Source organism: Centruroides vittatus, unplaced genomic scaffold, assembly GCF_030686945.1.
Source record: "Centruroides vittatus isolate TY-2023 unplaced genomic scaffold, ASM3068694v2 contig_971, whole genome shotgun sequence".
NCBI lineage: Eukaryota > Metazoa > Arthropoda > Arachnida > Scorpiones > Buthidae > Centruroides > Centruroides vittatus.
In genome coordinates, this window is record NW_027122644.1 from 3,753,682 (window position 1) to 3,779,702 (window position 26,021).

The following is a 26,021-nucleotide window of genomic DNA, read 5'->3' on the forward strand; positions in this document are numbered from 1 at the left end:
CTAAAAACTCAAAATGCTGTTCAAACAAGAAAAAAATTGTGGTATGTTTGGAGAAGACGTGTTGAGAGAAAGACAGTGCCAAAACTGGTTTACAAAATTGCGTTCTGGCAATTTTAATATTGAAGATACACCACATTCTGGATGGCCATTTGAAGCCAATGAAAACAAAATAAAGGTACTGATTAAAGCAATCTGCCGTATAACAACATGTGAAATCACTGAGATTAAATCTGTTAAATTGAACCGTTTATTATTACTTAAAATGAATTGGTTTCGTTTCAAAGCTCGATATATGGGTTTCACATGTTATTAAAGGGAGATGCTCTCTATGGTGGGATTTTAAAGAAATTTTTTTTTGAGCTTTTACCAGACAATTTAACAATTGATTCGAAAGTGTACTGCCATCAAGTAAACAAATTGAGTAATATCATCAAACAGAAAAGGCCAGAATTGATCAACGAACAAAGTGTAGTGTTTTACCACAATAATGCCAAATTTCACACAAGTTTGGTAACTCGTCAGAAACTGTTATAGCTTAGATGGGATGTGTTATCACACCAACCATATTCACCAGATTGGGCACACTCAGATTATTACTTGTTCCAGTCTATACAAATTTTTTTTAACTGTAAGACATTTACTTGAAATGACAATGTCAAAAATCACTTGGATCAGTTTTTTGTAAACAACGATCAAAACTTTTATGAATGTGAAATCATGCTACTACCAGAAACAATGACAAGAGGTATTTGACCAAAATGGTCAATATATAATTCAATAAAATATTTATTTATTATAAGAATATTGCATTTATTTTTCTATGGAAAAAATGAAATTACTTTCTGAACAACCTAATAAAATTAAGATTATAGAATATACATACATGAAATTAATATCTCTTTTCTCTTTTCATGAAAATAAATATTTTATGTAAGGTTATAGTCATAAAGCCATTTAAGTTGCAATGATTTTGAAAATATTTGTTTTTTATTCAAACTTTTAGGTTTATTGTCAGTCATAACAATAAATTATAAAAAAATAAATAACAGATGAATTTTGGCACAAGTGGATCAATAAATAATTATTAAAGAATTATTTTTTGTGTATATACAAAATGGAGTTGATAAAACCTTCTTACAATTTGAAAAGTACTGTACATTTTAAAAAGAGGTCCATTAAGTTTATAAAAAAACAACTTGTAATATTTTCAAATTAAAATTGGCTTCTGAATAATTTTGAAAAAGTCCGTTTTATTTACAGTCATTAAGCTTACATTTTTTAATAGTTAAATTTCAATAACAAAAACTGAATTTGACGTAAGTTATTTGTTACAGATCAAAATTGCCCTGATTTGCTCTTAATAGAAATGTACTCAATGTTACATTTCACACACACAAGATATTATCAATAATGAATAATTTTATTTTGTTGTATAATATATGGTGATTTCAGTTTACCAGATTTTTTAAAAATTTGTTATTATAAGCATTTTGGTTGCAGAGCCATTACAAACAAATACTGTACATTGGTCATACAAGCAAAAAGTTTGAGAAATGTTGATTTATACTAGTATATAATTTTATTTAATGAAATTTTTTTTGAAGCTTTTTTCTTTCTTTTTTTTTATAGCTTTATAGTTTTAATTTATATATATGATAAAGATTATAAAAATGATATTTACAATGTAAACTATAATGTTTAATCAGAAACTGCTTTTTGTCAACAGATGCAAATTATTGTCATTTGCAATTTCTCATTGTTCACCTGATTTATTAGTGTCATTGTTACAAATAAGAGGTCATCTAGAGCTTCAAGTAAGTTAAATTTTGAGTAAAATTTTTGTACATTATTGTATAGAAAATTCTATAAATAAAATTTTTATTAAATTTTTATAAATAATAATGTTAATAAATATTAATTGTAATTGGTGAGTGTTTAATCATCTACACCACCAATTACAATTTGCTATTTCAAATTGTTTTTGTCAGTCATTTTGACCAGTTGTTATAAACATTTTATAAAACTAATATAAAATTTTTCATGAAAGTATTATCATGTATTATAAATTTTAGTTTAAATATAAACCAGCAAACAAGTTGCTCAACTTTCCTGGCAACATTTAAAATTTTGGTGGTGTCATCTGTTATAAATATAAAAAATTTTAAAAATAAAATATAACTATTACAAAGTAGCAAAAATCTGCTTGTTCAGGTTTAGAAAAATGTACTTGCTTTGTTATATTTCACAATAGAATATATCTGAAGATGAGCAGATTTATTCAGTACATAGTTTATAAATTTTACAAGTTTAGAAATAAAACTTTAGGTTGTTATTGATACAAGTTCTAAATATGTTTTAAACATTTTTTTTATTTTGAAAAACTGAAATGTAGTCAAATAACCAAGAACTTTCTTTAAATATGCTATTTGAAGATTTAGGGAAATATTTAAATGAAAAAGAACCTGAACTACTATTTTTTTTTTAACAGTATAAAACATGGAGCTGAGAATTTTGATCAAAAAGTGAGAAAATTCTTAGTAAATGTAGATTCAAGATTATCATTTTACATATTGAATGTCAGTACAGACAAATAATACAACAGAAATTTGAAAATGCTAGAAAAGACATATCTAATAAATTACTAACTACATAAATGTAATTAATATAAAAAATTGTGTACAGAGTCTTCATCAAAATAAAACATTGTACACTATACTAAGTGTAAGCACATGTAATAAAAAAATTTTAATTTCAAGTGCTTATACTTTTTAAGTTATATTATCATTATTACTTTCCTAGCTGTTATATATAACAGAGGGAAAGTATGGCAATTGGTCAGAAATGACCCCCAAGATTTTTACATTTTTAGACTTGTGACAACTTGAAACGTCAAGAAATGCAAAAAAATTTAGGGATAATTTCTGTATGTATGGATGTTAATGTGTGTGGAGCACAATTTTGTTTACCCTGTTTGAAGCTTAATACCTCTGTGCTTTTTGTCAAAAATTTTTCAGGGCGGTTGTGTATTAGGGGAATTAATGATATTAAATTTTGGTGATTAAAGGTTGAGGGGTGGGGAGATAATGGGGGTCGTGTGTATCTCTAGTAGGGTCAACTTAATGATGATTTTACTCGTTATTAGCATTTACAATTTTTTATAAAACTCATCCCTACCCTCAAAAGGATAAGGATATTATTGAATGTAAAAAAGTACCATCACTGATTGTATTTATTTATATACGAGCTTGTGCAGTTAAGAAAATTCAAAAATTTATAACATTCCAGAACAAACTGTTGGTTTAAAGCAAGAATCATTTCAATTTTTATTCCTGACGAAGGCCTTTCAAAAAGACCAAAAACATTTGAAATTTGAATTAAAAGGCTGCATTATAAAGGTTGTTGTGTGTTGATACATAGTTAGTAAAAAAACTATAGCAAATTGAAAAAAACTGGTTTGGCAGTTGCAGTGTTAACAGGAATGAAACTGCTTATTTATTGTATGAATGTATTATTTCAATATGGAAAAGTAAATTTGAAATTTATTATTTATTTTTGTTTTTTCATTACATAGGTTATCTTGAGTGAAATAAAATTTAATTTAGGAATAGAAAATGGAACAGAAAGTTGTGCAGTTACTTTTAGTAAAGTAAGTTATAAATAATTCTGATTATCCTGAACATTTGAGATTAATTTTTAGTATTGGATATATTTATATAATAATAACAACAACAACGACAACAACTACAACAACTACAGAAAACACATACTCAAAGATACAACACTCACAAATGACACATGCAGAAAATGTCACATCATGCCAGAAACTATACAACACATCACTTCTGGTTGCAAGCTCTTGGCACAGACAGATTATTTACACAGACATAATCAAGTGGCAAATATAATACACCAAGAGCTTGCAAAGAAACACAAACTATTAGACATCCACAAACCATACTATAAGTACATTCCACAGACAGTATTGGAAAACAACACACACAAAATGTACTATGACAGAGCCATAATCACAGATAAAACAATTTACCAGAACAGACCAGACATCACACTCATTGACAAACACAATAAAATCACATACATTATAGACATATCCATTCCAAACACTCACAATGTACAAAACACATGCACTGAAAAAGTCAGCAAGTACACAAAACTTGCCCAGGAAATAAGACATCTGTGGAGGATGGATAGGGTGCTTATTGTACATACCTGTCGTTCTTTCCTCTACAGGTGCCATACCACACACACTACACAAAAGCCTGGGCACATTACAATTGAATAGAAATACATATATCACACTACGAAAGGCCACTATATTGAATACAAGTCATATTGTGAGGAAATTCCTGAATACAGACACACACACTAATACACTTCTTTAATTTCTGTTTTGGTCACTATGCCTTGACTTTGGTTCGGCATAGTACACAGCCATCGGTGTTAACCGAATATATCTCACTTAAACCAACATAATAATAATAATAATAATAACTCTCCCGTGGTCACCACCTGGTCGTGGTGGGAGAGCCCAGTAATTTTACTGATCCATAGGGCAATGCAGGCTGGAGCATAAGCTCCTGGTAGGGACACCCATGCCAGTAAGGTCTATGGGGAGAAATGAAGCTAAGAGTGACCACACCCACATTCTGTGGAGATATTCATCATGGTAATAACTAGATCAAAGTGTGATACCGGCTCGGACGTTGCCCGGGTTAACAAGGTCCGCGTTCGTGGGTTAGGCAGAGGCTCACGTTCGAAAAATAGGTCACAGTCTCCCTTGGTTACCGGTGGCGAAAGCAGCATCGGCCCAAGCATGGCTACTGCAATGCCCTCAACAGATGTGAGGAACCAACCCAGCCTTGGTGTTTCTGTGGCAATGCATCCACAGACCACAAAGGCTGGAAAACCACGCCAACGGATGAAATGGACAGTAGAAATGAACGAGTTTATCATCCGTACTTATTACACCATCACAAAACTCGAAACAAACATGACAGCATACAGACAACAACTACACCATAGATTCATGCAACAGTATCCTCATCTCACTGTCACCGAACAAAGGGTTGTTGATCAAAAAAGAACAATTATACACAACAACCTTATTCCACAAACAACACTTGAACTTTTCAAACAACAGGTTGCTGATCAAATACATCAACAGACAGAAACATCTAACATTAATGAAGATCATGTAACCTGTCAGGATAATCCAGTAACAAGCATTGATAATAACACACATACAACAATTAGCACTAATGATACTACAGACACTTCCTCATCCATCACTGATAACATAGACATGGATTTAGTTAATACGCTCTCACTTATATTTCAGGAAACACTCACTAAATATACAGGCACAGATCCCACACAAAGACCACGAATACCAAAAATCAACACGTCGAAGGAAGTAGGAAAAACACTAAATTATGTAAACACTCACTTACTACCACACTACAGTCATTCAATTTCTACACTCGCAGACATTCATACATTAGTTTATGCTGGGGCAGTCACAGTAGTGACACACCATGGACTGAAAGTACAATCACAGACAAATACACAGAAAACACAATTCTATCACAAGCCTGCCTGGCAGAGAAGAATAGAAACACAAATAAATGACATTAGACAGCAATTAGGCAGGCTGACACAATACACTAAAAACAACATAACACCCAAATTAAGGAAACAGCTCAAAAACATTTTCAAGAAAATAAAAACACACACAAAACACGAACATCACAACACACGCATTACAGAATACATTGATACACTAAAACAAAAACTTGCTGCCAAAGCACGTAGACTCAAACGATACAAAACATGTACACTACGAAAACAACAAAATAAATTATTTACAAACAATGAAAAACTCTTTTACAGACAAATTAATAACAAAGCAAACACTGATACACAGCACAGTGGCACACCAACAGAAGAAGAACTCACAACATATTGGTCTTCTCTTTGGTCCAGTGCTGTCACGCACAATGCTGAAGCAGGCTGGATCGAGGAGGAGAACAAAAACTTACACAACATACCAACTATGCCCTGTGTTGAAATAAACATACATGATTTCCAATACGCTGTTAACAGAACACACAACTGGAAGACACCTGGTGTAGACAACATTCACAATTTCTGGTACAAAAAGTTTACATCACTGCACCAGGAACTAGCTAAACACCTAACACACATCATCATCAATCCACAAGACATGCCAAATTTTCTTACTCGGGGCATCACCTACATGAAACCTAAAAACAACAATACCACAGACCCCACACAATATAGACCAATTACATGTCTTCCAACACTGTACAAATTATTGACATCCTGTATTGCAAACAAAATATACAAACATGTTGAAGAACACGACATTCTAACGGAACAACAAAAAGGTTGCCGTAGAAATCACAGGGGATGCAAAGAACAGTTACTCATAGATTCAGTCATTCTACGGCAAGCACACAAACAACACAGAAACATACACATGGCATATATAGACTACAGAAAAGCATTCGACAGTGTTCCACACAGTTGGCTGCTACATATTCTACACATGTACAAAATACATCCATCACTCATTGCATTCTTTCAAAACACTATGCAGCACTGGAGAACAACACTACATCTCAGGGTTAGTAACACTTCCATACAAACAAACCAAATTTTTATTAGGCGAGGAATTTTTCAAGGAGATTCCTTGAGTCCTCTCTGGTTCTGCCTAGCCTTGAACCCATTATCCAACATGTTAAACAACACACAATATGGCTACAATATCAGGCATGAAAAAACAACACAGTATACACTGTCACATCTCATGTACATGGATGACATAAAACTTTATGCATCCACACAAAAACAACTTCATCAACTCCTACAAATCACACATTCATACACCAAGGACATACAAATGGAATTTGGCCTAGATAAATGCAAAACACTTCACATAGAAAAAGGAATCCTGAAGAAAGAAGATTTTGCACTTGGAAATGGAGACGTTATTGAATCCATGGAAGAGGGCGAGTTCTACAAGTATTTAGGATTCCAACAGGCCAAACTAACAGAACATACACAAATAAAGCAAAGATTAATTAAAGAATACCAAAGTAGGTTAAATGCTATTCTCAGAACAGAGTTAAATGCAAAACACACAGTTAAAGCAATAAACACATATGTCATCCCAGTACTCACATATTCTTTTGGAGTTATACATTGGACTCACACAGATCTTGAGCAACTCCAAAGGAAAACAAGAACAACACTTACTAAGCATAAACAACATCATCCTAAATCCGCCACAGAAAGATTAATCCTTCCACGTAAAGATGGCGGGCGTGGCCTGATTGACATAGTTAACCTTCACTACAAACAAATACAGTTACTGCGAGAGTTTTTTTATGAAAAACAAGAAATATCACAATTACATAAAGCAGTAACTCTAGCAGACTCGAATAACACACCATTAAACTTACACTCACATAATATGGACACAACACAACATATAAAAAGCATAGACACCATTAAGCAATCGTGGGCTCGAAAGGCACTCCATGGCAGGCATCCTTACGATCTGGCCCATGATTTTGTTGACAAAACTGCGTCAAACAGCTGGTTAGCTCGGGGATGCCTCTTTGGGGAGACGGAAGGATTCATGATTGCCATACAGGATCAGGTCATAAATACTAAAAACTACAGAAAACACATACTCAAAGATGCAACACTCACAAATGACACATGCAGAAAATGTCACGTCATGCCAGAAACTATACAACACATCACCTCTGGTTGCAAGCTCTTGGCACAGACAGATTATTTACACAGACATAATCAAGTAGCAAATATAATACACCAAGAGCTTGCAAGGAAACACAAATTAGTAGACATCCACGAACCATATTACAAATATATTCCACAGACAGTATTGGAAAACAACACGCACAAAATGTACTACGACAGAGCCATAATCACAGATAAAACAATTTACCACAACAGACCAGACATCACACTCATTGACAAACAGAATAAAATCACATACATTATAGACATATCCATTCCAAACACTCACAATATACAAAACGCATGCACTGAAAAAATTAGCAAGTACACAGAACTTGCCCAGGAAATAAGGCATCTGTGGAGGATGGATAAGGTGCTTATTGTACCTGTTGTTCTCTCCTCTACAGGTGTCATACCACACACACTACACAAAAGCCTGGGCACATTACAATTGAATAGAAACACATACATCACACTACAGAAGGCCACTATATTGAATACATGTCATATTGTGAGAAAATTCCTGAATACAGACACACACACTGATACACTTCTTTAATTTCTGTTTTGGTTACTATGCCTTGACTTTGGTCCGGCATAGTACACAGCCACCGGTGTTAACCGAGTATATCTCACTTAACCCAACAAAATAATAATAATAATAATAAATGAGTAGTTCTAAAATATATTACTTTTCTACAACAAGATATTTTAAATAATAATACATTTTTATATAATTTTATCATTTGTTGTTTCCTAACTCTTGATAAGACTATCTTTAAAATTTTTTACATTTTTATCAAAGATCATTTATTGCAAGTAAACAAATTCTCTTCCTAAATTAAATCTAATTTTGTGAAAAAGTGAATTTTAACTAAATTTTAAAAGTGAATGTTAATGATTAAAATAATTATATTTTTAAAATATTTCTTTTTATTTATTCACAATGACTTAAATTTTTACTATTTTGCTAACAAAATTGAAACTGAAGATAATGTCATTACCATTTTACTCTATATGCTTTTTTTTTAAATTGTTTATATGAATCTATTTTATATTAAGTGAATAAATATTCATTTAAAATTTAAAATATTATAAATAATTTTCAAGTTTAGAAGATGGCAGTTAAATAAATTTAAGAGCTAAGCAATCAGCTCTCCAATTCCTTTCACATTAGATATTATCAATACTAAAATTATATTCTATTTAATTTTTTGAGTTTATTTTAGCATTTATTATTTTTAATACTTATTCTATGATTATAATTACATCTACAATGAATGAATTGTCATAAATTCCTGATTATTCAAGCTATATTTTGGCTAATTATTAACAATTAATATCAAATAATTCAGCATTTAATTATATGAGTATTACAGAATATTCAGGTTAGTTATTTATATTACAGTACATCTACAAATATGAAATAAAGAAAGCTGTCTTTCAGCATTAAAATTCCTTAACAATGGTAAAATTAGCATTTTAATGATAATAGAATTATCACTTTAGTGATAATAAAAACAATTACTTTCAACATCCACATTCCATTGATGTCTTCTTCAGGTAAAATAGAATGCACTGCAGGTAACCTGCAATGGCATATATCTGCATGAAATTATAGCACATATAAGACAACCCACATACTTTTAATTTTCATTTACATATGATTTCATCTCAACTCTTAACTTCTTTTTTTCTTACAAAACACAAAAAACTATATTTTTTTCTTAAAGACTGTCTTCACTTGAAAACTTCCAAATTTATATTTAAATGTAAATATTTCTACATAATGTTGATATATTCAATTATATTTAGTATTTTAAAGATTTGGATATCAAATGTATTTTTATTTTACTAATTAGATGTCTTGTTATAAAATATTCTATTGGTTTTGAGATTTTCTCTTGTTTTCAATTGTATTTCTTGTAAAAATAAATAAATTAGAAATATTAACTAATTTGAATTAGTAGTGATGATATTGGCAAATTAAACAAAGTATTAAAAGAAATATCAATTTACACATATCAGGAAGAAGAGAAGAAAAAAGTTTCAGATGAAGATACTTATAAAAACCTGTGGAACAAAGGAGAAGAAACATTAAAAGCTTTACATTCTACAACACAAATTACAAAAGATGTTTTAACAGCCTTTGGAAGCAAAAAATTTTGGACAGATGTAATAAGGTACGAGGGCTATTTTAAGATAAGGTCCGTTTGTGAATGAGAGTGAGAATGATGTGCGATTGCAGCAGTGTGCATGAGCATCTGCTTTCAGCATGCTTTGCGTGTGTTTAGATGCCATTTGCAGCCGTATAGTCTGTCTGTGAGCTCAGCTGTAAAAGTTTATAATGTTTAAGAAAATTGAGTTGTTCACTGACTGTAAGATATGATCTGTTATTCGATTTCAGTACAAAAGATCATGGTAACTGTCATTTGGGACAGGAAAGGGACTTTGTTAGAGGATTTTATGCCAAGAGGCACAACAATCAATTCTGATGCTTATTGGGTGACCTTGAGAAAACTCCGCCATGCCATACAAGACAAGTGGCATGGTCTAATGTCTTCCGGCGGCAGGCGGCAGATTTCTTTGAAGTCGGAATTTAAAAAATTTTTGAGCAGTATGACAAATGTTTGAACAAAAATGGAAATTATGTAGAAAAGTAGATAAAAGTATGTATAATTTAGGGAAAAATATATTTTAACAATATTTACAGTATTTTTCTTCTTATCAAAAAACAGACCTTATTTAAAAAATACCCTTTGTAAAATACTATGAATTTTGAACATGAATAATAATTGAATAATAATTGATGAATATTTCATAATTCATTGAACAATGGAAAAGTATAATTTACTCAAATATATATTTATTATTATGCCATATTTTGTTTTTTACAAGTCAAGTATATATTGAGATTGACAAAACTTAGAATATACAATATGAAAACTTTTCATTTATTAAAACTTTTTTGAAATAAATAAATATGGATTTATAGCTTACGCTTTTGTTATATTTTAGTTTCCTTTTTTTTCTCTCATTAATTATAAACATATACATAATATAATTATATTGTATTATTTAATATAGCTGGATTCCATCATTGGGTATACCTTCTGATGATTATTCACAAGAAAATATATCTAATAACAATAATTTAATGAAACAAGGAGTTGATGCTTTTTATGTATCTGATTTTCAAAACATTCATATTAATAAGGTTAGTAAAATGTATTTTTCTGTATGAATAAATGTAGATACCATGTGTTTATTTCAGGTTTAAGCTAATACTTTAATTACATATATGTTATTTTATATACTTTATAAATTTATAAGTTCTATTCTTATTATAATTAAAATATTTTAAAAATTTAATGTAAAAAATAAACAAAGAAATTAAATATGTAAACATATCTTTACAAAATAAATAGATCAATCTAAGAAAAAATATATGATCGAGGAAAGAATAAAATTCAGTCTCAACAAATATATTGTTTAAATTTTTTTAAATATGTTTGTTAAACTATTATTTAAGATTTTTTTTTGCTGTTTGTTAAAACAACTTATTATTATACTGTACTAAAATGAAAAATCTGATGTATTATTAAATAAAATCAGGAATTACAGCAGTGACTCCCTGCCAAGTAAAATAGTTATTAACTGAATATATATATATATATACAGGAATTAGAGTTGCCAATTTTCAAGGTCGATTTCTCCACCCTCAAACACCTGAAGTAATTATGAATATCTCGTTTTGAGAGAGAATTCTTTTTTTAGGTAATGTACAAAATTTCAAGATTTGCTATAAAGCAGTTACCAAAATATAAGCAATTGAAAAGTGCAAAAATAGCCAAAAAAGCTGTAGTTTCTTCTCCTCCTCCTCCTTTATCTGGCACTGCAGACACTCACAAAGAAAAACTACTGGGTCTAGAAAGTTCAAATTTTAAACTTAAGTCTTTCTCATTATCAGTGAGGTGCTTACGAAACTTCCTGGTTGATAGGTCAAAATTCACAGGGGTCTCCCATAAAGCTAATTCAGTTTTACTGCTTAATTTTATGCTTATAAAAATAAAATTGCATGGAAACAAATGAGTTTTATTCAAAATGTTACTCATGATTACAAAAACTGAAATTTATGCCAATTAAAACTTTTTATAACACTTTTGCTAAGTGGCACAGCATGTTGAAAGCATCAGTCGGTGGTTTGTTGGTTGGCAACATGTTCACTCAGTGGTCAGTGCTCAGCGACCAATCTTATGTCTTGATGTAATAGTACAATTATTAAAGAAAAACAATTGATATCCAAACAAAAAATATCTGAGGTGTAAAAAAATTTTGCCAAGTAAAAACTTATGACAATTTAGATGACTGTCAAAATTTTTCTTAGGAGTTTCTCTTTGGTAAAGATGTGCTTGGATGCGGTACCCACAAGATTTTACCAGTATTTATCTTAAATTTTGGCTTTAAGCACCAAGCTTATCTTTACCAAAGAAAAACTCTTAAGAAAAATTTTGACCATTGTTTAAATTGTCGTAAGTTTTTATTTGGCAAAATTTTTTTACATATGATGTTTTTGTTTGGATTAACTACATTACATTAAATAAAACATTTATTAAAAACATCTATAATGCAGTATTTGAGTGAAAAAATGACATCTAATAAATTCTTCAATATATATTTTTATATCATTAAATACTATTAATAAAAATATTATATATTGTACATTTATTAAAAATTAAAATACATTTACTGAAATACTTAGTTTTACTTTTGATATAGTTTGATCCTGATTATACACGATACGCTAGACAAGATCTTCCACAAAAAGTTACCATAGCAAAAAATGTGTTGAGAGCAATATTATTAAAAGATACTTTAGAAGAACCAGAGATTCCACATTTAAATTCAGAAGGTATAATAATAATAATAATAATAATAATAATAAAATAACAACATTAGTATTATACTAACTGGTATACTGTATTAACACATCTTCATTAAATTTTTAAGTCCAGCAAGATTAAATTTATTTAAAGCAAATGTTTTCAGTCATTTTTAATGGCTATCTTCAGGCTACAATAGAATAACAAAATTCTTAACTGAATGGAATAAAACTATAGAATATAAGTTCAAATTCAAGCTATATTTAAACCTTTAGATTACAAAATAAATTGTTTTTTGAAAACATCATAACATTGTTATAAGCATGTTAATGATCATATCCCCAAAATTGCCTTATAGACATTGGCTTACCAAAAATTAACATATCCAAGAGATAAATACAACCATAGAATTAAAGAATAATAAAATGAAATTACAGTAGAGCATCGATTATCCGACCCCCGATTAACCGACTTATCGGTTAACCGACCGCGTTCTAGTCGGCAAATTCAAATGTCCGCTAGTGATGTGGCGCTACAATATTTGGTTATGTCTTGGCTACTTTAATATTATTTTTGTTAAATTTTTGCATGTTTTCGCTGGCAGCACTGGCTCGACCATGAAAGGAAGGCTAGTATTTAAACCAGGCCTAATACACTATACTAATAATGTATTTTTTCATACTTTTCGGTTATCCGACTTTTCAGTTATCCGACCAACCTTAGTCCCCAATTAAGTCGGATAATCGATGCTCTACTGTATTTTGTAATCTCTTTCATTATATTTTATAACAACTTCCAAGCTAACAGGAGAGTTCCCATTTCCTTATGACCTTGTGATTTATTGATTTGTCTTTAAGAGAGAACTGAGAAATCTTCATTTCTTCTAATGGTCTCAGGAAGCATACATTATGTGTTGATCTGATGAGCTTAGCCTCTTTCATATTTACTTCTGACTGTTTTAAAGCATAAGCAGCTAATGCTGTGACAGATTGTTACTTCCTTAATATAGATTCATGCTTCTTGAGTCTAGTATAGTGGCTGCAATGTACTCTTGAATCTATGATCTAAAACAGGTATATGGTATACATCCAGTACTTACAGGGGGCATTGGGTTCTGCAGTTTTTTGTCATTCCTCAGGGGTTCCACATTTTTTTAAAAATGCAGTTGTTTGTATAACATTCTAAAGATTTAAATATAGCTTGAATTTGAACTTATGTTCTTAGTTTTGTTTCATTCAGTTAAGAATTTTGTTGTTCTATTGTAGCCTGAAGATGGCCATTAAAAATGGTTAAAACATTTGCTTTAAATAAACTTAATCTTGCTGGACTTAAAGGTTAAATGAATGTGTTAATAACATTTCTTTAAATCTTTTAATTTTTTTACTTATTTTCAGTGTTAATTGACCTTGCTCAAATGATGATTTCTGAAGACTTATATTTCAGCTTTTCTCTATTATTGGCACTTGTAAAGGTATTATTTTAATTTTCAATCTGTTAATTTCTTATTTTTAAATATTAAATAAAAATTATTATTTTAAAAATAGTTATTTTTAAATATAAAGATAAGTAATTATCATTTAACCATTAACAATAATAAAATCTGTACTTTTGATTGTCTGTACTCACAATAACCATCAATGCTTAGGATTATTAATATTGACTTATTAATAGCTTATTGGTAACTTTTAAATAATTGATTATTTGAAAATAATAAGTGGTAATTTTGTTTCTTTTAGACATAAAATTTTTTTATTTTTGCATTTTTATTAAATATGCTTGGATTTTAAAAAACCATATAGGAAGAAGAGTCAGAAAGATTTTTTAGCAAATTACCCAATACTGCAATAGTACTACAGACTGCTTTATATTATTATGCTCTCAGATTGTATGTCCTCCTTTATCCTAAGGATATATTGATTAATGTATATTTTTGTGATCCAACTGAAATTATTAATCAAGTATGCTTAGAATTTTAATTTATCAAATTTTTTAAATTTAATTTATAAATTTTTTCTGATTTAAATTATAATTTTAGGTAATTGCATACCTTACTAAGAGAAAAGATCTGATGCCAGAAGCAACGAAACTCTCAAAATTAATTCAGAAATATGATAATATGCTTTTTGATTTCATTCAAGCTGAAGTACTGCATGGATTAGGAGGAGGAGTTGATATTACAAGATTTACAACTGATAACATTTATAAAAAAGAAACCATTTTAGGATTAGCAATGTATTGTATTTTCAGTTTTTTAATTATTTATAAATAGTTGTTATGTGATATTTTAAATATTAATCAGGGAATTATTAATGTTTTAGAACAGGCCTGGTCAACCCAAATTGTTTCTCGGGCCACTTTGATCACATGTAACATTTCGGTGAGCCACAATTTAGGCAAACATGCTTTTAAAAAAGGAAAACAAATACAAAATGAATAAGATTTTATTGTTATACCCAGAGTTCATACTTGTCCTTGACGATGACACATGCACATTTTCATTTATTTACTTGTTTTGGTATACACATAACAGGAAACAAAAGTTTTAATAGATATATAATATCGCTTAGCAGGCCACACAATTTAACGTGACGGGCCGTATGCGGCCCGCGGGCTGTGAGTTGGCCAGACCTGTTTTAGAAGAATTATAAATATTTAGTTAGACTTTTATTAATTCAAATACTGTATATATTACAATATTTACACTAAATAAGTAATTTAATATAATTTTTTAAATAAGTAGCAACAACAAAAATCAATTTATGGAAATAATGCTGTTTTATGTAGATAAAAATGATAATTAAGAAAATGCTGACTGTATGAAATAAGTTATATGCACTAATATAATGGACAGAACAACTTACAATAAGAATGAAAGAGAGAAAACTTTAAAAATAAAATAGCATTTAAAAGAAATTTGTTGTAATTGAAAGAATTATAAAATTATAGTATTGAATAATATGTGTGCCAAGTGTCCTAATCAAAATTTTAATTTTTTTTTTAAATAAAAGATTGGATTATAAACTTAGAAGGATATAAAGTGACTATTTCATATATTTTACTATTAATAATTATATATTAATATGTTTTTATACTCATAAATTTGTCTCCTAGTTGCAGGGTAAAATTTTTGATATCGTTATAAGTTAGTTGTATGTTATTTTCATACTAGCATTTCCAATACTAATAAAGCATATATTTTTGAACTTGATCTCTGACTCATTTCATCATTTAACCTACAAGGTGTGATAAGTTTTGCAAATCAGCCAAATCACCCAAGGGGGTTGTATGTATCTCCAGTTGGGTCAGACTTAATGATGATTTTACTTGTTATTAGCATTTGCATTTTTTATAAAACCCATCCCTACTCTCAAAATTAAGCTTTGTGCCATTTTATAATAGTTAAAAATATAAAAAGTTTTTTAAAATAAAATATGATAACAGATGGTGCTAATAAATGTTGCTGGGAAAGTTAAGCAATTTGTTGCTGGATTTTTTAAATTTATATTTAAGTCTACATTCTTTGATTGTAGGAATAATATCAGTGAAGAGTAACTAATTGGGATTGATTATAAGTTGCAATATATTGTTTAACTTGATTTCAATACATAAACCTATGTATTTGTAGTGTGTATGAATAAATTAATATTACTGTATTAATGGATGTTCCTTACCATCCTATCAGTATAATATAATTAATCAGTATATTGCTTGTTTCATAATGATTTGTTTGTAAGAATGATCTATCATAGTATGATGTCTAGGGTGGATGGAAAGTAACTAGACAATTGCAATAATTTTTGTAATAATAATGCAATCATAATAAAATTTAGTTGTGCATGTACATCAATTAATTGAAACTTTGTGATGAAAATGACAAAGATTTCAATCGTTTACTATTGCACAGACAAGTTTGTTGGCTATCAAAGAGTACCTGTCTAAAAAAATTTTATGACCTCTTTGATTTAGTTATAATGTTTTTTGAAAACAAAGATGATTCAATAAGAGAGAATTTATTGAAATTTAGAATGATTTAGCTTATTTAACTGATTTATATAATAAATTTAATGAAACGAATCTACAACTGCAAGGAGATGATTTGAATTTGATCAAATCAAAGGCAACTATTTCTGCATTTGTGTCAAAATTTGTCTTGTACAAACAAAATTTGGGTTGAAGATAATTCTATCAGTTTCTGAATCTTTCCTCTGTGGAAAAAATGACAACGACATTCTGGTATTTTGCAGCATTTGGAAGCACTTACAAATAGATTTCAGGATGTTTTTAACATGACCATTCCAGATTGGGTACAAGAAGATTTATCAAACTTACAAACAACAGAATTATCACTGCAGGAGGAGTTGATAGAATTGTCAACAAATGAAGAGTTAAAATTGAAATTAAAGAATGGATATCAAGAATTTTGGCTTCAAAAGCAAATTCCAGTATTATATCTGGCTTTATGGGCAGCATCAAAAAAGTTATTCATTGCATTCCCATCATCATATTTAACGAAAAGAGGATTTAGCTTAGCAATTTACTAATAAAGAAAAGAAGCAGATTGGCAATCTTAAATTGCGGCAATTTAAGATTGCTGATGACAAATATGGCATCAAATATTGAAAAATTAATGTCATTACACCAAACTCAGCCCTCTCACTAATAATAATATATTAATTTTTTAAATAATATATGTTTGTTAATCAAACTTTTAGCAATACTTCAATATTGTTAATATTTTTTAATAAAGTAATTTTAAAAATCTGTCCTTGTTTTTCAATATATAATTATAGTATACTTTACCTAAGAGGGGTGCCATCGAATCACTGTTTGAAAAAGTGGGCTATGACTCAAAAAAGTTGGAAAACTATGGGTTACATTGATTTCAAGAATGGGAATTAGTGTGTTTTTTTCTGAAAAGGGGGTGGTAGGCCAAAAAAGGTTGGGAACCTATGATTCAGTAAGATACATATTAAATAATTTTAATCATCATTGCATTAGATTTATAGAAATTATAATAATTTCTCAATGCCTAGATACTTTCCACCCATCTTGTATTATATATTTTATTTTTTTAAATAGGTATATTTGCAAAAGATCTTTATTTGGACTGACACTTCAATTCTGTTACAGCTTTTGTTAAATGAAAATTTTTAAAGTACCTTCATAAAGAAAAACTTAAAATAATTAAATAATGTTTTTAGGACTGCTGATGATTCTGTACTGAATGTATCAATTTCTCTTGCTCGTCACTATAATATTCCAATCTGGGATGTATACATGGCAAACATAGAATTTATGTTTCTTGAAGAAAGGTACATTATTGAATTAATTATTTAAAGATTTTTCATTTTCTTATATTTATCTCATACTAATAATCTACTTATATTTGCTTTCAAATAGTTTATCTGTTGATGATATCAAAGTCAAAATAGAGCATTTTGATATGATGGAGGAATTGTTATTGAAACCAATATTGTTTAAAGAGAAACTTCAATCAAACATTTATCCTAGTATTAATGGAAAAGATTTTACAATGTTAATTTTTTATTATACGTTATTGGAAAAGTGTGGAAATGATAAAGATTTTACAGGAATCAAGCCAAACATTCATTTAGAGATGTTAAAAGTATTAGAAGAAATAAATCCAGGTGTGTAATAATTTTGAACCTATTAATGTTTTGGAACTAATATAATATATATATATATATATTATATATATATTATATATATGTATGTATTGTAATATACAGCAAAGTCCTGTAAAACACAGGGAATATGTTTCGTCATACAGAAAATTATGTTATTGAGACATGCATTATCAGATGATTTTATGCAATTTTAAACCTAGGACTAGAAGTTGAAGAAGAAAATGTATATGTATGGATGACAAAATTAAAATTTTGTATTAGTACTAGTCACAATTTTTTTATTGTGTTATATGAATTCGCATTATATGGGAGCATGTTATGCAGGAGTTTACTGTTTTATAATATTACCGTACACTATTAATGAAAAATCAAACAGTATTATGTAATATTTAAATATTCATACGAGGACGGTTTTTTTTTCAATCTCCAATGGTTCATAAAACAAAGACAAGTGTAAATAACAAAATGAATTTATTATTAAAAGTTAGGTACGAACATGTTACTTTTTGACATAATCACTGTGAAAATTGAGGAATTTGTCATATCTGTGGACAAGTTTTTCCATCCCCTTGTCATAGAATGTTGCTGCCAGTGAATTGGGATGGCCTTAATCAATTAACAACATTGTTTTGAAGATTGTCATTGGTCTCAAACCTCTGCCCTGCTAGCCACATTTTCAGTTCAGGAAAGAGGTGGAAATCTTCACACATTAAAAAGTTTTAAGCTGGGTGGAAGTCTGAAAGGTGGAGGTTTTCACCACTTTTAAATACCCAGCGTATAGCCCCGATTTAGCGCTGAGTGACTTCCACCTCTTTCCTGAACAGGAAAAGTGGCTAAGAGGGCAGAGGTTTGAAACTAATGACGATCTTTAAAACAACACCATTAAGGCCATCTCAATTCACTGGTGGAAACATTCTATGAAGAGGGGATGGAAAAGCTTGTCCACAGATATGATAAATGCCTCAATCTTCATGGTGATTATGTCGAAAAGTAATCATGTTTGTACCTAACTTATGGTAATAAATTTGTTATTTACACTTGTTTTTTTTTTATAGACTATTGGAGCTTGAAAAAAAAACAGCCTATATATAATTATATAATTTTATAACTATAATTTAATTGTAACAACTTTTTGAAATTTTAATTAATTTGTCTAATTATTGAAACCATGAATAATAATATTATTAATATATAAAATAATCAAATTAATGTTTTTGAAATGTAATATATAAAAATTTATTTTTAATATTGAAAATATATTATATAGTTATGTTTTATAAATTTTAATTCAGTAATTCATTTAATTCTTGAAGTTCTAATTAGAGAAGTTATTTTAAAAAGAATTTTAAATAAGAAATGTTTAATTATGCATTACTTATATTGTAAAATATCTTTTAAATTAAAAATATTTGCTTTATTTATTTACTTGTTATTAATGCTAAATAAAATATTATATCTATAATTAGAAATAAATGCATTATTGTTATTTTTCATTTAAGAATAATCAGCTTATTTACCAGTACCAAAAGAATAAATGTGTTTTATCATATTTACTGACTATTATCAGGTTACAAACTAATCAAACAGTTTAAACTAGAAGGCAATTTAAATAATTCCAGTTTTAAAATACTTTATGTAATTTATTTTATTTTAAAATTAGTTAGAGAAATAAATATAAAACATAAATCACCAAAAATACACTAAATACAAAAGCTAAATTTCTAGATTAATAAAATCTAGATTTCTAAAAAGTTGAGCCATCAGTTATTTTATTTCTGATGATGTGTTTTATTTTATAATATTTATTTATGTATTTTTCATTTTTAAACTGAAATTTTTTAAAATTACCTTTTAGTTTAAGTTGTTCAATTAGTTTGTAATCCTGATGATGATTTAGATGATGATGATAAATGTTCGTTGTTTTAATAAGTTCCCTGCTGGTAAATAAGTTGGTTATTCTTGAACATTTATAATTACCAGTTTACTATTTATTGTTATTTTTTTATGTCTATAAACAATTTGTCATAAAATATTTAAATTATTATAGATTTAGATTATAAAATGCTTACCAACCCAAATACAGATGTACTTTCTATTCTCTATCCTGTTCTTAATGAAAATAATATTGAAATATTTACCAAACTAGCAACAAATTTAATTGACCAGGTGAATTATTTTTTACACTTTCTTAATGAATTTAAATATGTTTTATAAAATTGATTTTTAAATATAATTGTTGTTTGTTTTAATTTACTGTAGAATGGAGAAATGGTCAAACCTAGTTCTGTTTTATGTATCTGGACACAAAAGTATTTTTTTGAAGGTGATTCAGACAAGAATTTACAACCAAAAACATTTGTGAGTTCACTGTAATAAACATTTTTTTAAAAAATTTATTTAATTAAATTTAAAATATAATTTCTGAATACAAATATCAAAATGATGCAACTGTATAACAAAATTTTAATTTATTAACTTAATTATTTTGTTAAAATTTTATTTCTGCATATCATTCAAGAAAATTTACTTTGAAAATTCTGTTTTGGGGTACAGTTGCTCAATCCAAGTATAAGTACATAAATACTCTGTTATTTCTTTTGTATAGAGAAAGTTTAATGCAAGAACTTTCTCAATACAAAAGAAATTGCAAAAAATTAAAAACTTTTTAAAAATGAATTTCTTATTTAAAAAAGTTTGAATTATTCATAAATGAACAGAATTGTAAATAGTTGAATATAAATATGTTTTTCATAATTACATAATGTCAAGTTGTAAAATATATCAATATAATTTATTTTACTTTTAATTTATATAATTATATTATGCTAATGTTACATTCTTATTTTAATTTAATTATATATGTATATGTTATGTTCTCAGTGACTAGAGGTGTATTCTGAGTTTTTAGTTTCAAGGAACCAATTATACACACAACAGAAAAAAAAACTTTATTCTTGCACAATGAAAAATCACTCACTATTATTAATCATAACTGTGTATTGACAGGCTTTTTTTTGGGCAAAAATATTTACAAAAAATATAAATAATTATGTTATCTAAAACTATAATTAACATACACACACAGATATATATATAATTATAATTACAGTTTGAAATGATAAGGAACTGTATAACCATAATGTAATTTTTTTACATTTTATTTATTTATTTTTAATATGAAATAATTATATGAATAATTGTTATTTAATAAGTGTTTGGAAAATCATCCTAGAAAAATATTTTTGTAGCTTATCAAAAAGTTGTTTATATACTATATGATGATAAACAGATTTATGTAAAATGATGATAAGATGTAATGTAAATTAAATAGTTAATTGCATCATATTATCATTACAGTACTAAATTTCTATCAATATTATAAGAAACTCTTGACTGTTTTAGATGTCTCTAGTTTCTCTGATAAATTTACAAATTTGAATTTTGCAAATATATTAATATTACTTTAAAAATGATAATACTTTTTTTTATAGATGATTTTAAAATCTAATATATGTTAGTATTGAAAATATCTCAGAAGAATAACTTGCTCTTGTTGATCCTAGCTTAAATGCTCGCTAGTTTCACATACACAAGCATTAACATTTACATGAAGCTATATGAGCTATTTTCTACAGCAATCCAGATTTTTTTAAAAGAAATTCTATAATAATAATTTTCTATTATTAATACTTACTAATGGGATAATGTTTGATTTTTTTTAATGATTAATATAAATATAATTAATTAGAAAGCAATGTTGATTTTATTTAAGTGTATTTTTGTAATTGTTATGTAATAAATTTATATAAAATTTTATAAATGGAATTCCTGTATAGCAAATAATTAAACCACATCTGGCATAATTAATAATAATAATAATAATAATAATAATAATATAATAATAATAATAACTCTCCCGTGGTCACCACCTGGTCGTGGTGGGAGAGCCCAGTAATTTTACTGATCCATAGGGCAATGCAGGCTGGAGCATAAGCTCCTGGTAGGGACACCCATGCCAGTAAGGTCTATGGGGAGAAATGAAGCTAAGAGTGACCACACCCACATTCTGTGGAGATATTCATCATGGTAATAACTAGATCAAAGTGTGATACCGGCTCGGACGTCGCCCGGGTTAACAAGGTCCGCGTTCGTGGGTTAGGCAGAGGCTCACGTTCGAAAAATAGGCCACAGTCTCCCTTGGTTACCGGTGGCGAAAGCAGCACCGGCCCAAGCATGGCTACTGCAATGCCCTCAACAGATGTGAGGAACCAACCCAGCCTTGGTGTTTCTGTGGCAATGCATCCACAGACCACAAAGGCTGGAAAACCACGCCAACGGATGAAATGGACAGTAGAAATGAACGAGTTTATCATCCGTACTTACTACACCATCACAAAACTCGAAACAAACATGACAGCATACAGACAACAACTACACCATAGATTCACACAACAGTATCCTCACCTCACTGTCACCGAACAAAGGGTTGTTGATCAAAAAAGAACAATTATACACAACAACCTTATTCCACAAACAACACTTGAACTTATCAAACAACAGGTTGCTGATCAAATACATCAACAGACAGAAACATCTAACATTAATGAAGATCATGTAACCTGTCAGGATAATCCAGCAACAAGCATTGATAATAACACACATACAACAATTACCACTAATGATACTACAGACACTTCCTCATCCATCACTGATAACATAGACATGGATTTAGTTAATACACTCTCACATATATTTCAGGAAACACTCACTAAATATACAGGCACAGATCCCACACAACGACCACGAATACCAAAAATCAACACGTCAAAGGAAGTAGGAAAAACACTAAATTACGTAAACACTCACTTACTACCACACTACATTCATTCAATTTCTACACTCGCAGACATTCATACATTAGTTTATGCTGGAGCAGTCACAGTAGTGACACACCATGGGCTGAAAGTACAATCACAGACAAACACACAGAAAACAAAATTCTATCACAAGCCTGCCTGGCAGAGAAGAATAGAAATACAAATAAATGACATTAGACAGCAATTAGGCAAGCTGACACAATACGCTAAAAACAACATAACACCCAAATTAAGGAAACAGCTCAAAAACATTTTCAAGAAAATAAAAACACACACAAAACATGAACATCACAACACACACATTACAGAATACATTGATACACTAAAACAAAAACTTGCTGCCAAAGCACGTAGACTCAAACGATACAAAACATGTACACTACGAAAACAACAAAATAAATTATTTACAAACAATGAAAAACTCTTTTACAGACAAATCAATAACAAAGCAAACACTGTTACACAGCACAGTGGCACACCAACAGAAGAAGAACTCACAACATATTGGTCTTCTCTTTGGTCCAGTGCTGTCACGCACAATGCTGATGCAGGCTGGATCGAGGAGGAGAACAGAAACTTGCACAACATACCAACTATGCCCTGTGTTGAAATAAGCATACATGATTTCCAATACACTGTTAACAGAACACACAACTGGAAGACACCTGGTGTAGACAACATTCACAATTTCTGGTACAAAAAGTTTACATCACTGCACCAGGAACTAGCTAAACATCTAACACACATCATCATCAATCCACAAGACATGCCAAATTTTCTTACCCAGGGCATCACCTACATGAAACCTAAAAACAACAATACCACAGACCCCACACAATACAGACCAATTACATGTCTTCCAACACTCTACAAATTATTGACATCCTGTATCGCAAACAAAATATACAAACATGTTGAAGAACACGACATTCTAACAGAACAACAAAAAGGTTGCCGTAGAAACCACAGGGGATGCAAAGAACAGTTACTCATAGATTCAGTCATTCTACGGCAAGCACACAGACAACACAGAAACATACACATGGCATATATAGACTACAGAAAAGCATTCGACAGTGTTCCACACAGTTGGCTGCTACATATTCTACACATGTACAAAATACATCCATCACTCATTGCATTCTTTCAAAACACTATGCAGCACTGGAGAACAACACTACATCTCAGGGTTAGTAACACTTCCATACAAACAAACCAAATTTTTATTAGGCGAGGAATTTTTCAAGGAGATTCCTTGAGTCCTCTCTGGTTCTGCTTAGCCCTGAACCCATTATCCAACATGTTAAACAACACGCAATATGGTTACAATATCAGACACGAAAAAACAACACAGTTTACACTGTCACATCTCATGTACATGGATGACATAAAACTTTATGCATCCACACAAAAACAACTTCATCAACTCCTACAAATCACACATTCATACACCAAGGACATACAAATGGAATTTGGCCTAGATAAATGCAAAACACTTCACATAGAAAAAGGAATCCTGAAGAAAGAAGATTTTGCACTTGGAAATGGAGACATTATTGAATCCATGGAAGAGGGCGAGTTCTACAAGTATTTAGGATTCCAACAGGCCAAACTAACAGAACATACACAAATAAAGCAAAGATTAATTAAAGAATACCAAAGTAGGTTAAATGCTATTCTCAGAACACAATTAAATGCAAAACACACAGTTAAAGCAATAAACACATATGTCATCCCAGTACTCACATATTCTTTTGGAGTTATACATTGGACTCACACTGATCTTGAGCAACTCCAAAGGAAAACAAGAACAACACTTACTAAGCATAAACAACATCATCCTAAATCCGCCACAGAAAGATTAACCCTTCCACGTAAAGATGGCGGACGTGGCCTGATTGACATAGTTAACCTTCACTACAAACAAATACAGTCACTGCGAGAGTTTTTCTACAAAAAACAAGAAACATCACAATTACATAAAGCAGTAACTCTAGCAGACTCGAATAACACACCATTAAACTTACACTCACATCATATGGACACAACACAACATATAAAAAGCATAGACACCATTAAGCAATCGTGGGCTCGAAAGGCACTCCATGGCAGGCATCCTTACGATCTGGCCCAGGATTTTGTTGACAAAACTGCGTCAAACAGCTGGTTAGCTCGGGGATGCCTCTTTGGGGAGACGGAAGGATTCATGATTGCCATACAGGATCAGGTCATAAATACTAAAAACTACAGAAAACACATACTCAAAGATGCAACACTCACAAATGACACATGCAGAAAATGTCACATCATGCCAGAAACTATACAACACATCACCTCTGGTTGCAAGCTCTTGGCACAGACAGATTATTTACACAGACATAATCAAGTAGCAAATATAATACACCAAGAGCTTGCAAAGAAACACAAATTAGTAGACATCCACGAACCATACTACAAATACATTCCACAGACAGTATTGGAAAACAACACGCACAAAATGTACTACGACAGAGCCATAATCACAGATAAAACAATTTACCACAACAGACCAGACATCACACTCATTGACAAACACAATAAAATCACATACATTATAGACATATCCATTCCAAACACTCACAATATACAAAACGCATGCACTGAAAAAATTAGCAAGTACACAGAACTCGCCCAGGAAATAAGGCATCTGTGGAGGATGGATAGGGTGCTTATTGTACCTGTTGTTCTCTCCTCTACAGGTGTCATACCACACACACTACACAAAAGCCTGGGCACATTAGAATTGAATAGAAACACATACATCATTC

At 29.8% G+C, this 26,021-nt stretch overlaps 1 protein-coding gene across 1 annotated transcript in view; it reads left to right on the forward strand.

The window, feature by feature from the left end:
- Nucleotides 1-26,021, forward strand: part of LOC136985582 (NBAS subunit of NRZ tethering complex-like) — a 93,869-nt gene that overhangs the window by 65,494 nt on the left and 2,354 nt on the right. The window contains exons 36-47 of the mRNA XM_067282900.1: nt 1,727-1,814; nt 3,572-3,646; nt 9,835-9,989; nt 10,894-11,023; nt 12,586-12,718; nt 14,084-14,160; nt 14,489-14,647; nt 14,725-14,921; nt 17,891-18,001; nt 18,090-18,337; nt 20,385-20,503; nt 20,597-20,695. Of these exons, the coding sequence (XP_067139001.1) occupies nt 1,727-1,814; nt 3,572-3,646; nt 9,835-9,989; nt 10,894-11,023; nt 12,586-12,718; nt 14,084-14,160; nt 14,489-14,647; nt 14,725-14,921; nt 17,891-18,001; nt 18,090-18,337; nt 20,385-20,503; nt 20,597-20,695 (1,591 nt within the window). The remainder of the gene's footprint in view (nt 1-1,726; nt 1,815-3,571; nt 3,647-9,834; nt 9,990-10,893; nt 11,024-12,585; nt 12,719-14,083; nt 14,161-14,488; nt 14,648-14,724; nt 14,922-17,890; nt 18,002-18,089; nt 18,338-20,384; nt 20,504-20,596; nt 20,696-26,021) is intronic.